The sequence below is a fragment of the Somniosus microcephalus genome, chromosome 18 (genome assembly GCF_052327205.1).
Source record: "Somniosus microcephalus isolate GS21.2 chromosome 18, FLI_Smic_1.0, whole genome shotgun sequence".
NCBI classification, from domain to species: domain Eukaryota; kingdom Metazoa; phylum Chordata; class Chondrichthyes; order Squaliformes; family Somniosidae; genus Somniosus; species Somniosus microcephalus.
In genome coordinates, this window is record NC_141004.1 from 14687101 (window position 1) to 14706707 (window position 19607).

General features: G+C 51.0%; 1 protein-coding gene across 6 annotated transcripts in view; it reads right to left on the bottom strand.

Annotated features, from left to right (window-relative positions):
• The window catches only part of nfasca (neurofascin homolog (chicken) a), a 240547-nt gene that overhangs the window by 21675 nt on the left and 199265 nt on the right, over positions 1–19607 (bottom strand). For 4 of the 6 annotated variants that reach the window (XM_086011088.1, XM_086011087.1, XM_086011086.1 and 1 more), the window contains one exon: positions 19381–19595. In XM_086011088.1, coding sequence (XP_085867214.1) covers positions 19396–19595 — 200 coding nt within the window. In that variant the 3' untranslated portion in view covers positions 19381–19395. Of the gene's footprint in view, positions 1–1988; positions 2121–8871; positions 9025–10796; positions 10911–19380; positions 19596–19607 lie in introns of those variants that run through there. The other 2 variants (XM_086011089.1, XM_086011085.1) reach the window with 2 other exon arrangements.

Consider the following 19607-nt stretch of genomic DNA (forward strand, 5'->3'; position numbering starts at 1 on the left):
ACCCTCTGAGTGAAGAAATTTCTCCTCATCTCGGTCCTAAATGTCCTACCCCGTATCCTGAGCCTTGGATCACACTTAACAATAAATGGGGAGGAAGATAATGGGGCTACGGGGATAGGGCGGGAAAGTGGAGTTGAGGTCGAAGATCAGCCATGATCTCATTGAATGGCGGAGCAGGCTCGAGGGGCCGAATGGCCGACTCCTGCTCCTAATTCTTATGTTCTGCCGCCATACGTTTGCAGACTTGCCCTTTTCTCTGATCGTCCGAAGCCCAAAATGGAGGCCTGGGCGAAGGAGGTAAGAGGTGTGGTGGCATCTCTCCCTCCTCAGTTCAGTCCTATTGAAGCTGCTGGGCATGCGCCAGGGGCTAGACCTCAGCCCCTCCCCACCCCCACCCCACCTCAGATGGACGCTGGAAGGAACCATGCAGAACAATAGGGGCGGAAAGCTGGTGCCAAGGACCAGCAGCCTTATTTAACAGCATAACCCGGGCACAAAGCAGAGAAATAATGCCCCCCCACCCCCCACCCACCCCCGCAAATGAGTCAGCTCCACACCATACACACAAAAACTTTCGGAGTTGGGCTCCACATCAGTCTCTCATCTTTAACTTTCAATAAATTGATTTTTTTTTGGGGGGGGGGGCCAAATTCCTCCTGAAGACGTTGACCCCGTGTAGTGTAGCTCTACGGCCACCCCCAGGTTATTGAGAGGAAAATGGGCTGGGGTTTCAGTGCCTGATCACTAGAAACATAGAAAAATAGGAGCAGGAGTAGGCCATTCGGCCCGTCGAGCCTGCTCCGCCATTCAGTATGATCATGGCTGATCCTCTATCTCAATACCATATTCCTGCTCTCTCCCCATACCCCTTGATGCCTTTTGTGTCTAGAAATCTATCTATCTCCTTCTTAAATACATTCAGTGACTTGGCCTCCACAGCCTTCTGTGGTAGAGAATTCCACAGGTTCACCACCCTCTGAGTGAAGAAATTTCTCCTCATCTCAGTCCTAAATGTCCTACCTCGTATCCTGAGACTGTGACCCCTCGTTCTAGACCCCCCAGCCAGGGGAAACATCCTCCCTGCATCCAGTCTGTCTAGCCCTGTCAGAATTTTATACGTTTCAATGAGATCCCCTCTCATTCTTCTAAACTCTAGTGAATACAGGCCTAGTCGACCCAATCTCTCCTCATACGACAGTCCTGCCATCCCAGGAATCAGTCTGGTGAACCTTCGCTGCACTCCCTCCATGGCAATTATATCCTTCCTTAGGTAAGGAGACCAAAACTGCACACAGTACTCCAGGTGTGGTCTCACCAAGGCCCTGTACAACTGTAGTAAGACATCCTTGCTCCTGTACTCAAATCCTCTTGCAATGAAGGCCAACATACCATTTGCCTTCCTGACTGCTTGCTGAACCTGCATGTTTGCTTTCAGTGACTGGTGTACAAGGACACCCAGGTCCCTTTGTACATCAACATTTCCCAATCTATCACCATTTAAATAATACTCTGCCTTTCTCTTTTTCCTACCCAGCGGCCCTTGTTGGATGGGCAGGATGAGGCTTGGCAGCAATGTTCCCGCTAAGGTGTGCGGTAACCTGGCAACACCGTGCACGCGCAGAAATTTAAAGCGTTGAAAGGAACAGGCCGCGCAGAACAAAGTGCAGCTTACAGTGAACATTGCCTGGCACCGATTCCCTTCCCTTCTCCCCCGCTCCCCCCAAAAGGCGCTCACCGTCCAGGTACACGCGCAAACACCGACCATGTAGGTGAGGTGACGGGGCACGTGGAGCTGCACCATCAGGACACGGGACACTTGGAACTTCTCCAGCTTGCAGCCTGGCTGAAACTCGTGCCAGAAGGTTGAGGCTGGGCCCTCTGAGTGGGAGTCCGCGCAACCCCCCCACCCTCCACCCACCCCCGCTCCCACTGGGAACACTGGGCCTCTGGGGCAGGCCCACCCTCGCTTTCAATTTCTGCCCTCTCACCTGGGTATTTGCCACCTCTGCTCCTCTTAATGAAGCATACAATCAGCAGAATCAGCACCAGGAGAGCCACAGCACACATCAGGCCAATGAACCAGCCCTGCGTAGCAATGTCTACATGGCTATTGGTGAAGGCTGGAAGAGAGAAGATCAGGACATCATTAGAAAGGAGAATCTGCCCCATTAAACACCTGGACTACCCTCACTACATCTGAAGAAACAACACTAGACCAACATACAGGTGTACTTTTCACTCAAGCCTCTTTGCATGTCTTGATAAAAGTGTTTCAAAGTCCCATTTCCTAAAATTAAATTTCCACCTAAGTTCTCCTTTTTATTTAATTGTTACTCTGCTCTACATTCTTCCCCCTCCATTAATTTATCTTATTCTTCCTCCTGATTTATCCAGGCCACACACCATCCCTGCCTTTTTGATCGCTTGGTGACTGACTCCAAGTGCTGCCCTGCACCTGGTTGCTGGCGGTGTTGAGACTGCAGGTCGAGGCTGCTGTCCCAGAAACTCTCCTTCCTTATTTTTGCAGCAGCAACACTTGGCCTCTGCTCACAGGCCCCCCCTCATGTCAAGGTGGAGATGAGGAACTCACCATGTGGGCAATCTTGGGCATGAACTTCACACTGCCACAGTATATGCTACCAGGCTGCCCTTTTACTCCATAAGTTACATTGTACCCCAAAACCCCATGGAACATCTCATTATCATGAGGTCCTCCATCGTTATGGGATCCTCTAACACCATGAGGTCCTCAAACACTAACACCATGAGCTCCTCCAACACCAACCCAATGAGGTCCTACAACACCAACACCATGAGGCCCTCCAACACCAACACCATGAGCTCCTCCAACACCAACACTGTGAGATCCCCCAACATCGTGGTGTCCTCCAACACCATGAGGTCCTCCAATACCATGAGGTCATAGAATCATAGAATGATACAGTACAGAAGGAGGCCATTCGACCCATCATGGCTGTGCCGGTTCTTTGGTAAAGCTCCCCAATTAATCCCACTCCCCCTGCTCTTTCCCCAGAGCCCTGTAAGTTTTTTCCCTTCCAGTATTTATCCAATTCCCCTCTTTGAAAGTTACTATTGAATCTGCTTCCACCGCCCTTTCAGGCAGCGCGTTCCAGATCACAACAACTTAGGGATGGGCAATAAATGCTGGCCTTGCCAGTGACGCCCACATCCCGTGAACTAATTTAAAAAAACTTGCTGCGTAAAAGTCCTCCAACACCATGAGGTCCTCAAAGATCATAAAGGCCCTCAAACATCACGAGGTCCTCCCTCTGCAGCATTGGCTGAGAACTTGTCAATGTTGAGAGGAGATTAAGATTGAACAGCAGTTGTGGCTGGTACCCGAGCTCCTGGATTGAGAACCCAACGTTCTACCAGTGGAGCGACTTGGCTCTCAGCGTCGCATTCAAATCAAACCGGTGTACTCGAGATAGTTACTGTGTCTAGATTCAGGTTCAAATAGTTACTGTGTCTAGATTCAGGTTCAAATAGTTACTGTGTCTAGATTCAGGTTCAAATAGTTACTGTGTCTAGATTCGGGTTCAAATAGTTACTGTGTCTAGATTCAGGTTTAAATAGTTACTGTGTCTAGATTCAGGTTAAAATAGTTACTGTGTCTAGATTCAGGTTAAAATAGTTACTGTGTCTAGATTCAGGTTTAAATAGTTACTGTGTCTAGATTCAGGTTCAAATAGTTACTGTGTCTAGATTCAGGTTCAAATAGTTACTGTGTCTAGATTCAGGTTAAAATAGTTACTGTGTCTAGATTCAGGTTTAAATAGTTACTGTGTCTAGATTCAGGTTAAAATAGTTACTGTGTCTAGATTCAGGTTTAAATAGTTACTGTGTCTGGGTTCAGGTTCAAATAGTTATTGTGTCTGGATTCAGGTTTAAATAGTTACTGTGTCTAGATTCAGGTTAAAATAGTTACTGTGTCTGGGTTCAGGTTAAAATAGTTACTGTGTCTGGGTTCAGGTTAAAATAGTTACTGTGTCTGGGTTCAGGTTAAAATAGTTACTGTGTCTGGGTTCAGGGTTAAGCACTGTTTATAACACTTACCAACTGGAAGCTGCAGCCATGTCCTGGTTCCCTGTCGCTACACGGAGATCTCGCCACACGTTTATACAAACGGGTCGGAGCATGGCAGCTCTCTGAGATAGTTTGTGTACTGCACAAGTCACTGTTTGTTCCATGTGACATAAACATCAGGCCCCCAAAAGTGGCTAATTCCATTGGGAGTGAGGAGTTATTAAACATGCAACCACAGGCGAGTTGGCAAGTCCGTTTCTTACCGTGTGTTTGTTTGGTACAATGGTTAAAGTGGCCCACCAGAAGTTTCCTTTGGGCCCTCTCCCTCTCCGCTGCAGCAACGCTGGGGGAAGGGCGGCCACCAGTTTTGGCGGAGGAGCGGGGGAAGTGCCTGGGGAATCCAGCCCTGTGGTGTCGATCATTATCGCAGTCGCCAGGAATTTCCCGGGAGCTGCTCCCTCTCCGCTGCGTAGCTTTAGCGGGAATTCGGTGGAAACCCTGTTTCCGTTCAAAATAGGATTTACGCCAAAACTACGGTGGCAGAGCCGGAGATGTCCCGAGAAAAAAAATCCCGGTGTAGAAATTCATTGCTGAATTTCACAGGGCTCTGTTGGTTCGATAGACCCAACACCATCCGTGAAAAACTGTACAGGCCTAATGATCATTGGATGCTCTCCCACCTGATCTCCCGCCACCCAGTTACAGAAACTCAATCGCTGAGTAACTTAAAGAAGAAAGACTTGCATTTCTATAGAGCCTTTCACGACCACCGGACGTCCCAAAGCGCTTTACAGCCAATGAAGTACTTTTTGAAGTGTAGTCACTGTTGTAATGTAGGAAACGCGGCAGCCAATTTGCGCACAGCAAGCTCCCACAAACAGCAATGTGATCATGACCTTAAGTTGGTTGAGGGATAAATATTGGCCCAGGACACCGGGGACAACTTCCCAGCTCTTCTTCGAAATAGAGCCAAGGGATCTTTTACGTCCACCTGAAAGAGCAGACGGGGCCTCAGTTTAACGTCTCATCTGAAAGACGGCACCTCCGACAGTGCAGCACTCCCTCAGTAACTTGCTGTATCTCAGACTACATGAGGTGTCTTATCTGCAAACAATCCCATTCAAAATCAGATTCATCAATTCCTCCCCCGCCCACCAAGCTCACACTACAACGCCAACTCCCACAACATCTTCACCAGCCGTGGCTCAGTGGGCAGCACACTCGCCTCTGAGTCAGAAGGTTGTGGGTTCAAGTCCCACTCCAGGGACTTGCGCACATAAAACTAAGCTGACACTCCCAGTGCAGTGCTGAGGGAGTGCTGCAGTGTCGGAGGTGCCGTCTTTCGGATGAGACGTTAAGCCGAAGCCCAGATTGCTCTCTAAGGTGGACGTTAAATATCCCACGGCACTATTTCGAAGAAGAGCCAGGAGTTTTCCCTGGTGTCCTGGGGCCAATATTTATCCCTCAATCAACATCACTAAAACAGATGATCTGGTCATTATCACATTGCTGTTTGTGGGAGCTTGCTGTGCGCAAATTGGCTGCCGTGTTTCCCACATTACAACAGTGACTACACTTCAAAAAGTACTTCATTGGCTGTAAAGCGCTTTGAGATGTCCGGAGGTTGTGAAAGGCGCTATAGAAATGCAAGTCTTTCTTTCACGCCTCAAACTCCTGACCGCTCGCGATGGGTCAGCTGCTTAAGGCAGCGAGCAGTGGACCGCACAGGTCAAGTAAGAAGGTCGGAGGTTGAGGTGCCAGCCCGTACTGTATTAGCTGACCTCACCCAAGGCCGCGGTGAAGGGACCACTGTCGGCCTCAACACGTCTGAGTTAGGGAGGCGGGGGCCCAGTTCAACTGTGATGCCCCCGAATAAGGAAAATTATTTATATACCACCTGTCTCTAAAATGGCTTCAGACACAAGGAGTTACCCTGAATTGCAGTCACTTATGTGAGCAATTGTGGCAGCCACTTTGTTGCACAACAAGATCCAACAAACAGCAATGAATTGAACAGCTGGTTAATCTGGTTTTTTTGGTTGAGGGAGGAATGGTGGCCAGGAGACACTAGGAGAACTCCCTGCTCTTCTTCAAATGGGATCCCTAATGCTCACCTGAACAGGAAGACAGGACCTTAAATGCCTCTTCTGAAGGCTGAAGGACCTCACTCCTTTAGTACCACACTACGACGTCAGCCTGGGTGATGACAGTAAGTCCTGGAATGGGGTTTGGAGCCCATGAACCTTCAGGTTCAGAGGTGGGATGCCACCAACTGAGCCAAGCTGGCACACTGAATACCCCGCTGGCACTCGCTGTCAGGGGCGTTCAGTTTTAAGGATGGGCTCTTGGGAAAGGGCAATGCAGGGTAACGGGTGTCGAGGGACCCGGACCTCAGCAAGGAGTCCACAGGGACCTCACCCAAATGGCCGCTTCTCATGGGCGAACCAGGACACTGAGCGCTGGCAGGATATTCAGGTGCGGCGGGGCGGGTGGCGGGGGGGGGGATTTAAGCAGAGTCAAAAACCCAATCCTCTCCTCACTCAACAGCCACTGGACAATCAGGAGTGGGAACCCCAGCTGATTGTTAACCCCCTCCCTAGCCCAGCCCAGGGGTGCTGAAGACAAGATGTCGCCTGTGATATCGGCCACCTCCGCACAGACTCAGATCTGGGACCACTGGTTTATACGACTCTGTTAACACTTGTCTTTATCAACTGGACCCCCACAGGGGAGCTTAATAACACTGCAAGCTCAGAGCACCACATTCACACTGATTTCACAAGAGAGTTGGGACGATGAACAGGTCGGCACTGACAATGAGGGGGGAAATAGAGGCGCTGACTAAATTCCACAGAACTGTCAAACCGCAACTGCAATGCCCATCCAAACCACCAGATGGTGGCAGCATACACAGCTCAGCAAACAAATGGCTCCAATTGTCTCCGGCAATGCAAATGGCCAACACCAGGGGGCGCAGCTTGTTGAAATGCAAAATACTGTACCTTGAAATGGACAATAAGCACCTCAGCCTTGGGACATGGTGCCCGAGCTAGGGTCACCCGAACTAGGGTCGCCAACACTCCAGGGTTGTCTGGAGACTCCAGAAATTAAAATTAATCTCCAGGACCCTGTTGCGAGCAACCAATGCCCCCCTCCCCCCCGCCAAAAATCATAGTGGCATTAAAAAAATGGCATGCTTTATTAAGAAAAAATACTTATGTTTATTGGAGGTGAGGGTGCGGGTGGCGGGGAGGGGAGACTGTTTGACCGGGCAGGAGGTCATGTGATGAAGTCTCCAGGAATACATCCGACCAGAGTTGGCAACCCGAGCTGGCACGCACAATAAAGTTGCAATGCGCGGCAGATAAAACCGCGCAAACCCCGCCCTCCGCCCTGTCCCTTCCACCACCCCCCCCCGCACTGTTTTCACCAACTTTCCGAGGGTGAGCAGGAAAGTCCTGGCGTAATGTAGGCACCAAACATGCAGGAAGCAACAGCTCCCGAAATACACACACACACAGACAGACACGCAACACGTGCAACGCACAATCTCCCAGTGCATGCAGAACCCATGGAACATGCATAGATGACAATGGCCGCACAGGATGGAAGCTGGAGGAGGCGTCTACACCAGGGTCTGGGGGGCGGGTGGGGTGGGGGCAGCGCAGGCTGGTGCTTTCGGTCAGTAACCGCCGGACAGCAGAAATATTAGTCGGGGGTTAAGTGGTTTGAAAGGAATGTTTCCTTCAGAATAATGCTTACGGGTACTGCTGGAGTTGTTGGCAGTGAATAATAATAAGACAGCCCCACCCCACAGCATTTTGGGTGTTAAAAAACCGGTGTTATTAACTACTGTTAAACCATGTGTGGGGTCGGGAGAACTTCACCGAAGTTTAATTAAGTTGTTATATTTGCAGTCACCAGGGGGGCGATAGAGCTGGCCGTGGTGAGACTGTGGGCAGAAGTGGCACCAGGGAGCGCTCCTTCACACCGAGTGGTCTTGGGGGGTAGAATAGCTCAGGTTCAAACTCTGGAACCATTCACAAGGCAGTTGGACCCGTGATTGGGATGGTGGAGGGGAGGTTCTACATTAGAACGGGCTAGATGGACCAAAAGGCATCCTTTTGTCTTTACTTTGTGGCCTTTGTGCAGAAGTTCCTCCTCAGGTCCAAAGTAAACCCCACCCCACCCAAGCGGGATCTCCCCTGGTGACTGCTGCTGATGACGGGGTCTTGAAGTGGCCCGATTGCCAACAGCACCCCCAGTGGACATACTCCCAATTGGCATTCCCGGCGCAGCGCTTCACGTGATGGGGGCGCGCACGGGAATCAAGCACGGGGGTCAAGGTGTCACGCACGACGCTCCACCCAATCAAATTAACCGATGCAAAGGTCACAAAGCACAGGCGGGGGAGGCCTTTCGGCCCATCTAGCTCATCCTTCTGTAGAAACCCCCCCTCCCACCCCCAATCACAGATCCAACTACCATGTGAACGGGGTGACCTTCCCACCTGAACCCCCTACAGCGTTCCCGCTGCACAGAAGTTTGTAACCTTTAACGGTCCAACGCTGTCTAGCCGCAGGATGTAGGCAATCCTTTAGTATAAAAAAACATACCGACAGGTCATGCACAGCCAAAAGAGAGCAAGCGTGTGCAAACTAGGGTAAGTCTGAGGATTGATGGCTGATCTGTCCTGACTCAGACCTGTTTTCATGCCCGTATTCCACCCTACGGCCCCTTTGCGGTGCAGAATGATGGAGGATGCAGTGGGAGAGAGAGATGTGCTAATACAGACATGCACATGGAGGTCCCCTCCGGCCTCACCTGGGCTGGTCTCAATGGTAGTGGTGATGCTGGTAACTTTCGGGAATAGGGCGGAGAACACTCTGACTTTGTACAGGGTCCCAGGTGTTAAACCCAGGAGCCGGACAGCGTTCTGACCGGACTTTACGCGCTCCTGTTTCACCGTGCCGTTACCTGTTAGAAGTGCACGAGGGGGGGAGACAAGAAATTCAGGTCAACTCTTTGGAGACGGGCTCAGGCACTCAAGAAGAGTCATAGGCTGAACTCCCAGGACAGCTACAACTCTGCAAATATGTTAGTACCTCTTGTGGTGATACCAAGGATCCCCCCCCCCCGCCCCCAGGTCAGTGAGAGACAGAGCCAAGTTCCCTCTGCTCTGCACCCCCAACAATGGGCCTCAGCCCCGACTTCAGAAGAGCGTCCCACTCCTGCACCCATGTGACATCTCTCCATTTTCTACACACCAGCCATCTTGCTGCCTTCCTGAGACTGCCAATTTGAGGGGAGACTTTATGCCCTGGCGCTCGTCGGATGGGGTGGAATGTCGTGGGCTGGAGGTGCATAATCTCCCGATACACGTAGCCCGCCGGACACACCGGGGAGTGGGAAATCACCCCTCTGGTGCCAGTCAGTGCTGAATGAGGGGCAGTGTAGTGCTGTGGGTCATGCCCACTGGGATCTGGATTGAGACACCCCACACTCATGTGGTGTAGGACCCCTTCCAGCCGACAGATAAAAGGAGACCTCCATCCCTTTAGTCTGGGCTGCAATGTCGAGGCTTCACGGAAGCCCGTGTGAACCAGATGTCCGTGTGATGGCCAACAAAGCCCTTAGTTTCCGCCTGACTGTTCCTGCAGATCTCCACCAGAGACTCTGTTACACTCATGTCGGGGACTGCCTCAAGAATAAAGGCATCGAAAGTCCTGGGATAAGGAAGGGTGTAAATCAGGCATTTATCCCATGGGAGAGGGGCCTGGAATGTGGAGTGGGGCTTGTGTGCACTGCGTCAGAACTTCTGCTCCTGGGGGTGTCAGCCTCTCGGACACAGGCGTTGTTGATTGCATCAGAACTTCAAAGGCATTGTGTCCCCATCGCCCCCAGCCTCCCCCACCCGGGAGTCCCTCTCTCCCCCCTCCCCCCCCCCGAGCGTCCCCCTCACCCCCCGAGCATCCCCCTCAACCCCAGCCTCCCCCTCCTGAGAATCCCCCGGGGCATCCCCCTACCCCCCAGCCTCCCCATCTCCCCCAGCCTCCCCCACCCGGGAGTCCCTCTCTCCCCCCTCCCCCCCCGCCCCGAGCGTCCCCCTCACACCCCGAGCATCCCCCTCAACCCCAGCCTCCCCCTCCCGGGAGTCCCTCTCTCCCCCCTCCCCCCCCCCGAGCGTCCCCCTCACCCCCCTCGCGTCCCCCTCACCCCCCGAGCATCCCCCTCAACCCCAGCCTCCCCCTCCTGAGAATCCCCCGGGGCATCCCCCTACCCCACAGCCTTCCCCTCCGCCCCAGCCTCCCCATCTCCCCCAGCCTACTCATCTCCCCCAACGCCCCCATCTCCCTCAGCCTCCCCATCTCCCCCAGCCTACTCATCTCCCCCAACCCCCCCATCTCCCCCAGCCTCCCCATCTCCCCCAGCCTCCCCATCCCCCTAGCATTCCCCCCCCGCCCCCGGGCGTCCCCCTCCCCCAAAGTCTCCCTTCTCCCCAGACTCCCCACCCCCCCCCCCAACGTCCTGACCGAAGGGGCTCAGTGGCTGTAAAGTTCTGAAGCTAGCCTTAACACCGCCTCAAATGAATACAATTGACGGGGCAACCTGTTGGGCAAGACCCAGAACTGGGGCTGGTAAACTTCTGTCTGGATGTCCCATCCAGAATGATGCCCTTCTTCTGACCCCTGACCTCCCACCCCCCGCCCTCCCCACCTGGTGTGAACTCAGCATTGCGCGGTGCTTACTGTGAACGTATTCAACCATAAACTCCGCCATTTCGCTCGGGAAGGTGTGACTCCACGTGATATTGACGGAGTCATTGCCTGCTGACGTGGTGAGGTTCCCGATCTTACCGAGCACTTCCACTAAACAGGCAGCAGAAAGAGAGTTAGTGGGGGGTCCGGCTGTCAACCAGGGGATGCAACGATTGATCGGTCACTGTTGGGCCCACCCACTGATCGGTCACTGTTGGGCCCACCCCCCCCCACACACTGCACTCTGTTCCTGTTAAATTTCTGTCACCGTGCCGCTCTACGTACACTTTACACCGGGGTCATCACCAGCCTAATGGCAACCAAACCCGGACTGGGCACCATCTTACCTCAGGCAAGGGCCTGGCATTCTGGTCAATCACAGCCTCGCTCAAAGGGTGCAACGGAAGGCAAGAAAATCCAAAGGTATTCATAGAATCATTCAATCGCGCAGCAGGGAGACCATTCGGCCCATCGTGCCTGTGCCGGCTCTTTGAAAGAGCTCTCCAATCAGTCCCACTCCCACCCTGCTCTTTTCCCACAGCCCTGCAAACTTTAATTTTTCAAGTATTTATCCAATTCCCTTTTGAAAGTGATTATTGAATCTGCTTCCACCGCCCTTTCGGGCAGCGCGTTCCAGATCACAACAACTCACTGCATTAAAAAAAAATCTCCTCATCTCCCCTCTGGTTCTTTTGCCAATGATCTTCAACCTGTATCCTCTGGTTACCGGCCCTCCTGCCACTGGAAACAGTTTCTCCTTATTTACTCTAACAATAATTTTAAACGCCTCTATCAAATCTTCCCTTAACCTTCGCTGCTCCAAGGAGAACAACCCCAGCTTCTCTGGCCTCTCCATGCAACTGGTATCAATCTGGCAAATCTCCCCTGCGCCCTCTCCGAGGCCGCGCCACCCTTCCTAAAGTGCGGCGCCCAGAATTGCACACACACACAAACGTGGAATGTTTTAGTACAAGTAGCTATTGGGGCAGAGACTATAAAACATTGGTTGATAATCTCCAGAATATTCTACCTTTATTCGCATAAAGAAAACCGAGCAAACAAAGGATGTATAATTTAACTGGAGTGAGAGGCAACCTTTGACCTTTCGATGAGGTAATAAAACTTTAACTGTTTATTCTGCTTCGCGGTTTTCTTCTTATTTTTTTTTACATATTAGTCAAGGACACAATATACCAAGGATATTAAATTTACGATTGTGCCTTTCCATAAAAGTTTCACCGGAAGACTAAACTTGCTTCTGTCTCTGCTGAAGAGATGACCCATCGCTTCTAACGGACGGAGCCCACAGCCAGGGTTCAAAGGGCTGCTCTGCTTTCAGGAATGAAATCACGATACATGCTCGCTTCTCCATTTCTATGACTCTTAACTGACCTCTGAAGTGGCCTCTGAAGTGGCCGAGCAAGCCACTCAGTTGTATCCCGAACCGCGACAAGTGCAGCGGTTCGAGAGTGCGGCCCAACCACCTTCTCGAGGGCAACTAGCGAGGGGCAATAAATACCGGCCTTGCCCACATCCCCAGAATGAATTATTTCTGTGTTTTTAAACTACAGGTGTCCCCTGCTGTCTCTGCTGTCAGTTCTAGAGTGCAGAGCGACACACACACACACACAGGGAGAAGGAGTGTTGTATGATTCAACAGAGACAGTGGGATCTTAACCATGGACTGGGAGAGGAAGTAGAGCTCGCACCGGGACAGGTACAATGGGCCGAATGGCTAGTTTGTGCACTTCTAATTGCTATGATTCTACAATTAAACCCAATTTGTCCAATTAAGACACACTAATCTAGCTGGAAAGACAAGAAAAGGAACGGTTCCAGCAAATCATCCCCGACAGTGCCACACAGGGTTGGTACAGATCGTTGCATCCCTCTGCATCGCAGTTAAGATCAAACGTAAATAACATATTTGAATGCAAAAGGAGTTAAAAAACAACACAAGAGTAACAACAAAATGGAGGTAGCCCTGGTCTGCTTTAGTTGTTAGAGTGGGGGGAGAAAAAGTACAAAACATGGGACTCAAAGCCACAAACACCGCCCCCCCCCATCCATCCACCCACCCCGCCCCCCACCCCCCTCCACCCCACCCAGGTCTTTCTCCGTGCTTTCAACATAGGGGCAAACAACATAGGGGTTGGTAGTCGGCAAGAGGCGTGGAGCGCAGTCCGCCACATTGACTACAGTATCACACAGCACGTGGTGTGGGAGCAGTGAGGGGGGCGCAAAAGGGTTTGCTCCTCTTAACTCCTCCCTTTAAATGATACAAGCAATGGCCATGACAACTGGGACAGAGACAGAGATACAAAGACCACGGTGGCGTCCCTCACAGACCGCAAAGGCTTCGATTTCCGAGGGACATGGCACCCCACCCCCCCAAAAAAAACCTGATAATACAGTTTTGGTCTCCTTATTTAAGGAAGGATATACTTGCATTGGAAGCGGTTCAGAAATGATTCACACGGTTGACTCCTGAGATGAGGGGGTTGACTTATGAAGAAAGGTTGAGCAGGCTGGGCCTATACTCATTGGAGTTTAGAAGAATGAGAGGTGATCTTATCGAAACATATAAGATACTGAGGGGGCTCGACAAGGCAGATGCAGAGAGGATGTTTCCCCTCGTGGGGAAATCTAGAACTCGGGGGCATAGTTTTAGAATAAAGGGTCGCCCTTTTAGAACTGAGATGAGGAGGAATTTCTTCTCTCAGAGGGTCACAAATCTGTGGAATTCTCTGCCCCAGAGAGCCGTGGAGGCTGGGTCATTAAATACATTTAAGGTGGAGATAGACAGATTTTTGAACGATAAGGGAGTGAAGGGTTATGGGGAGCGGGCAGGGAAGTGGAGTTGAGGCCAAGATCAGATCAGCCATGATCTTATTGAATGGCGGAGCAGGCTCGAGGGGCCGAATGGCCGACTCCTGCTCCTATTTCTTATGTTTTTAATATTTTTGCAGGTCGGAGTTGCTCTGGGAGGACCTGTATTTTGGGGACTTGTTTTAAAGTGGTATTCCATCCAAATCACAGGCGAGCTCAGTGATACAAACACTGCAGCGTACGGGTCAATTGTTGTCAATGTTACGGTGTGGCCCCTCCCCCTGCCCATCCCACCCCCCCGAGCAGCAGCAACACCGCTTTCACTAACACCTCCTAGACACCATTCCGATACCCTGCGACCAGCTGATGGAAGACCTTCGCTCGCTCCGTTGACAACGGAAACACTGCCAATGGAGTCCGCTAATTAGGATTAAATCATTTTCACTGCTGTGGCCATTTCAGCACTGTGAGGGGACGGACGAGGGTGTAGTCGGACTTAAATGCGGCATTCGCCTGCTGCTTTACTCCTCCTCTTGCTTTAAAGGTGGAGCGTCTGCTGTCAGGGAGCACAGCCGAAGAAAAACGTCATTAAAATACAAAATTGTCATGTGCAATACATCTATCGATCTAACGTATTAAAAATCTTATGTCTGCGTGTAATTCCTGTCAATTTTTCCCATTATAAATACCCATGCCCACCATTATAATGGAAACAGCTATGTAAACATGTCACGCTGCAATTACACCCTCCGACCAGTGGGGGCACTGTAGCACCATCAATTTTGTGTCTTCCCAGCTGCTTGGCCTGTAAAGTAGAGAAAGCCCAATGCGCCAACTCTACTTCTCTGCTTCCCAAATTGCCGTACATTTTGCTATTAAACTATAACTAATTAATATTAAATCAAAGTATAATATAAAAATATAAGGACAGAAATACGACTTTAAAAGGGGACTGGCTCACGCCTGCAAGCCACAGCCCAATTATCTCCCGCCTCACCTGAAGGCTACATTCCCCACCTACAGGGTCGCGGAGATTGACTCACTTATTTTATAAGCTCTCAGCTTTAAAAATTAAATGTGTATTCTTGTTTTAGCCGGTGATAAACCTCCCTGGTGTGGGCGCCATACGGCGGTAAAGTTAAATTACGGAATTGAGTCTACCACTAGGTGCCCATGCCAACTTACCCAACAGGAGCGGGATGTGGCCTGCTGAACCAAGAACCGACACTAGGTGTGTGGGGAGGGTCACCCATCGCTGCTGCCAGCTCAGGCCAGCGGTGAAGAACGCAACATGGTCACTCATGCGTCGCCCATCATTCTGCGGAGGTCGCCCATCAGCTCGTTCCGCAAGGGTGGGATGTCTCCCCAGGAAAAGCCCCTAAAAAACTTCGATCTGTTTGACCAAGGCAGGTAGATGGAGTTCAGGTACGGATTAGCCATGATCTAATTAAATGGTGGAACAGGCTCGAGGGGCTGAATGGCCTCCTCCTGTTCCTGTGTAACAGGCTCGAGGGGCTGAACGGCCTCCTCCTGTTCCTGTGTAACAGGCTCGAGAGGCTGAACGGCCTCCTCCTGTTCCTGTGTAATAGGCTCAAGGGGCTGAATGGCCTCTTCCTGTTCCAGTGTAACAGGCTCGAGGGGCTGAATGGCCCCCCTCCTGTTCCTGTGTAACAGGCTCGACGGGCTGAACGACCTCCTCCTGTTCCTGTGTAACAGGCTTGAGGGGCTGAATGGCCTCCTCCTGTTCCTGTGTAACAGGCTCGAGGGGCTGAATGGCCTCCTCCTGTTCCTGCGTAACAGGCTCGAGGGGCTGAATGGCCTCCTCCTGTTCCTGCGTAACAGGCTCGAGGGGCTGAATGGCCTCCTCCTGTTCCTGTGTAACAGGCTCGAGGGGCTGAATGGCCTCCTCCTGTTCCTGTGTAACAGGCTCGAGGGGCTGAATGGCCCCCCTCCTATTCCTGTGTAACAGGCTCGAGGGGCTGAATGGCCTCCTCCTGTTCCTGTGTAACAGGCTCGAGGGGCTGAATGGCCTATGTTACCCATATTCCTTTCTTCCGATGACCACTCACATCAGAGGGAGCATGAGAACATTTACAACTGTCTGGATGCTCAAAGGTCCCTGGGTTCAGCAGAAGTCATGTGATGTCACAAAAAGTCACTTCCTGCTTTTCAAAAGATAACCCCTTAAAACAAAAACCATCCCGCTCGGGCTACACTGACGGTGAAACTGCGATACTTGGATGGAACACTTCTTTAAAAAAATCAGCACTGCGGCATGGAATCAGATTGTGACTCAAAATCCTCGGATAGAAAGGGCGGGGGGGGGGCGGGGGGATTGAGAGCGGTAGGGTCTTATGGGAAAGATCAGTGCTCCAATAAACAAGCAGCTTTAGGAGAGAAAACGAAGGAAGACAGAGTGATTAAGAAACGTGGGATAATCTCACAGGTTCTTGGGACACTTTAAGGGTTATCAGCAGTCCAGGCCGGGGGCACGAACGTATCTCAAGTGTCGTCAGTGCAGACAGGTCAAAGCTGAAAAAATGTGAGTCCCCAAACTTGGCCTGTTCTGAGCAGTGAACTACATAGAATGTACAGCACAGAAACTGGTCGATGCTCGACACCAAGTCACTCCTTTACTCTTGAGAAACATTTGATCAGTGAACCACAGCTATAGATGGCCCACTGTTCCGTCCATGGAGAACAGAATAATGTCACACAGGGACCATTGCTCTCGTCATAAAAGAGAAAGGATAGCAATGTCCGACAGGGCTCATTACCCCAGCCTTGAGGAGGGGCCCACTGCTTGATGAAAAGCAGGAGAACATCACACGGCCAACCACTGCTCCAGTCATGAAGACTAGGGACAGCAGTATTACAAGGGACCCTTTTTAATTGTTGAAGAGCAGCCTCGCATAAGGCCTTTGCTGCAGCGATGAAGAGCAGGCACATCCCTGAGAAATGTTTAACACATCCAATGTTTAACTCCTTCAATTTCACACTCCAATTTACCTTTGGCTCCAACCCCTTTCAGACCACCCAACACCCACCCCCCCCCCACCCCCATCTTCCTCCCCCCACCCTCGCCTCTCTGCCCCAGTGGCTCTCATTGTATTGACCCATGGCATCAACCTGAGCCATGCCCCTCTGCACCTTCTCCGAAACCTCAGATACCATCTGGTGGAAAGAAGGGACTTGCATTTATAGAGCGCCTTTCACACCCTCAGGAAGTCCCGGCGGAACAACTCAGGCGTAGAAGAAGGTGGTGAAGGGCGTGGATTTCTGGACGAGCACTTGTGGTGGGGCTCGACGCTGTCTAGACCTGAGAATGTGGGGTTTACATGAACAACCCCTGCCTGTCGTTTGTGTTTGGAAAACGTAGGCGGGTCCAACCAGCGGCCCTAGGGCTACATGTAGACTTCCCCGTGCCCTGGCAAATGGGCCCGAGAGGGTCAGCCACCTCCGTCCTTGCTGCGATTATATTTCTCATTTGCTGGCTTGCTCAGTTTGAATTCTGTGTGCCAGGAAACTATTTTTGACACTGTCACACCATTGGTGGGTGAATTCTGATACAGACACCACGATCTGCTGGTATCAGCTACTTGTGACCTGTGCAAATTGATGGGCAAGTGGATTTTAAACTTTACGTGTGGGACCCTGAGTTTCCAAGGCGTGTGTATCTGTGTAGCCCTTGAGGAGATAAAGCATGCACACCCCTTCACTAGGGCACTGTTACTTCAGAGATTTACTCTACTCTACATTTGGAGTACTGCAACAGTTCTGGTCTCCATATTATAAAAAGGATATCGAGGCACTGGTGAAGGTGCAAAAAAGATTTACTCGAATGATACCAGGACTGAGAGGTTCTACCCATCAGGAAAGATTGAACAGGCTGGGGCTCTGTTCTCTAGAAATTAGAAGACTGAGGGGTGACTGGATAGAGGTCTTCAGGATTATGAAGGGGTTTCGAAAGGGTAGACATAGAGAAGATGTTTCTACTTGCAGGCGAGACCAGAACTAGGGGCCATAAATATAAGATAGTCACTAATAAACCAAATAAGGAATTCAGGAGAAACTTCTTTACCCAGAGAGTGGTTAGAATGTGGAACTCGCTACCACAGGGAGTGGTTGAGGTGAATGGTATAGATGCATTTAAGGGGAAGCTAGTTAAACACAGGAGGGAGAAAGGAATAGAATGATATGCTGATAGGGTGAGATGAAGAAGAGTGGGAGGAGGTTCGTGTGGAGCATAAACACCGGCACGGACCAGTTGGGTCGAATGGCTTGTTTCTGTGCTGGAAATACTTTGTAATATGCCTTTTGCTTTGGTTAGGACTTTGCTTTGAAATGTCTCAGCATGATTTACAAACACAAACGACCCTTAGGATGAGACTTGTCTCTTCACCTGATGATGCTGAATCGGCGGGGGGTCAAATTGGTTTTAAACACTAGCGGAAAGCTGGCAAAAGCGAATAGGCAGCCCATTTCGCACCCCGCCCAATTTTCTTTTCCATTGATACCCCCTCCCTCCCCCCTGGGTTTCTTGCATTCAGACTTGGGGTTTGAGATCAAAGGGCGGTAGGATGAGTTTGGATAGAAGTGAAGCAGGATGGGCACAGATATGGGGTCCACCCTATGTCCTGGAGAAGCTTAACCCTGCAATGTAGACTGCAATCCGCCAATCAGGTTTGTCGGTGCAGGTGGGTCAACTGGAGGACCGAGTTCACACCCTCTTCCCGCCGTTCTCGAATCACTTCTTTGCGCGAGTTGTTCCTCCCTTTGGCGCAAATGTCCCATCAGCTTGTGCTGAAGTGGGCTCCCCTGGTTTCGATTCAGGGATGGGATGCTTGGGTGTAGTCAGAGATCATCGGGCCGACTTCCAGCACCGAGCTGGAACAGACCCGAGGCAACTTGGACCAAAACATTTCCCTGGGAGATGACGGAGACGTGAGGAGAATAAAGAATCACAAGACCATTAAAAAGATTCAAGGGCTGAAACAACCCTTCCTTCCCCCAACCTGCCAAAGGGGTAGGGTCCCAAGCACATGCGCAATGACCAGTATCTCCCACTCTTGCAACTAATCCGATAACTCACAAACTGGAAAATCATGGCCAGTCACGAATAAAGAGGCTTCATATACTTAAAGGCCAGGAAGATCAGAGAAAATGGCCTGTTGACCTCACCTTGTTCTTGTTGTGCAGTGTTGTCATGAAGATTATGGTCAACCAGAATGATTGACATAAATTTTTACCATATCCTGGAAATCTCTGTGCAACACCATTATGGGGGCCACCACGCTCACGAGGACTGCAGCGGCTCAAGGAGACAGCCCACCTCCACCTCCTCAGGGCAACTAGGGATGGGCGATATAGGCTGGCCTTCCCAGCGACGCCCACATCCCAAGAATGAGTAAAAACAAAGTACCGTGCCACCCCAGGATTTTGAGCTGTACAATACTAGGGTGACTACTGGTGGGTACAGTTGGACACTGCTGGTGGCAGTGACGGCATCCAATTGGGGTTGGCACATAAAGAGCATCACACAAGAAGTGTATTGGTGCAAAAATTTAAACATAAACCTTTTGAAACCTGGGATCTTCACTCTGGAGAATTGGTTCCAATACACAACCCCTGTCAGCTGTCGCAGCAGTATTTTACATTTTTTTATTTGCATTTTAATCAGTCGTGGATAATGTCTAATACCAGAGGAGGGTCTGCAAACTATTAAACAAACAACCAATTTGTTTGATTCTGTGGCAGTAACTCAGTGACCCTTTGCACTCAGCACAGATGTAAAGCTTAAAAGTACCAGAAAAGGTTTGATACCATAGACATGGATGCCTGTGATGGCTGGCTGAGCGGTCTCGGTAACGGTGGTAGTCGGGGGAGCGGCACTGGTGGTGGTGGTGGTGGTGGTGGTGGTTGTAGCAGGAATAGCTGGGACGGTTACAAGTCCTAGCACCACTAAGAGGAGGG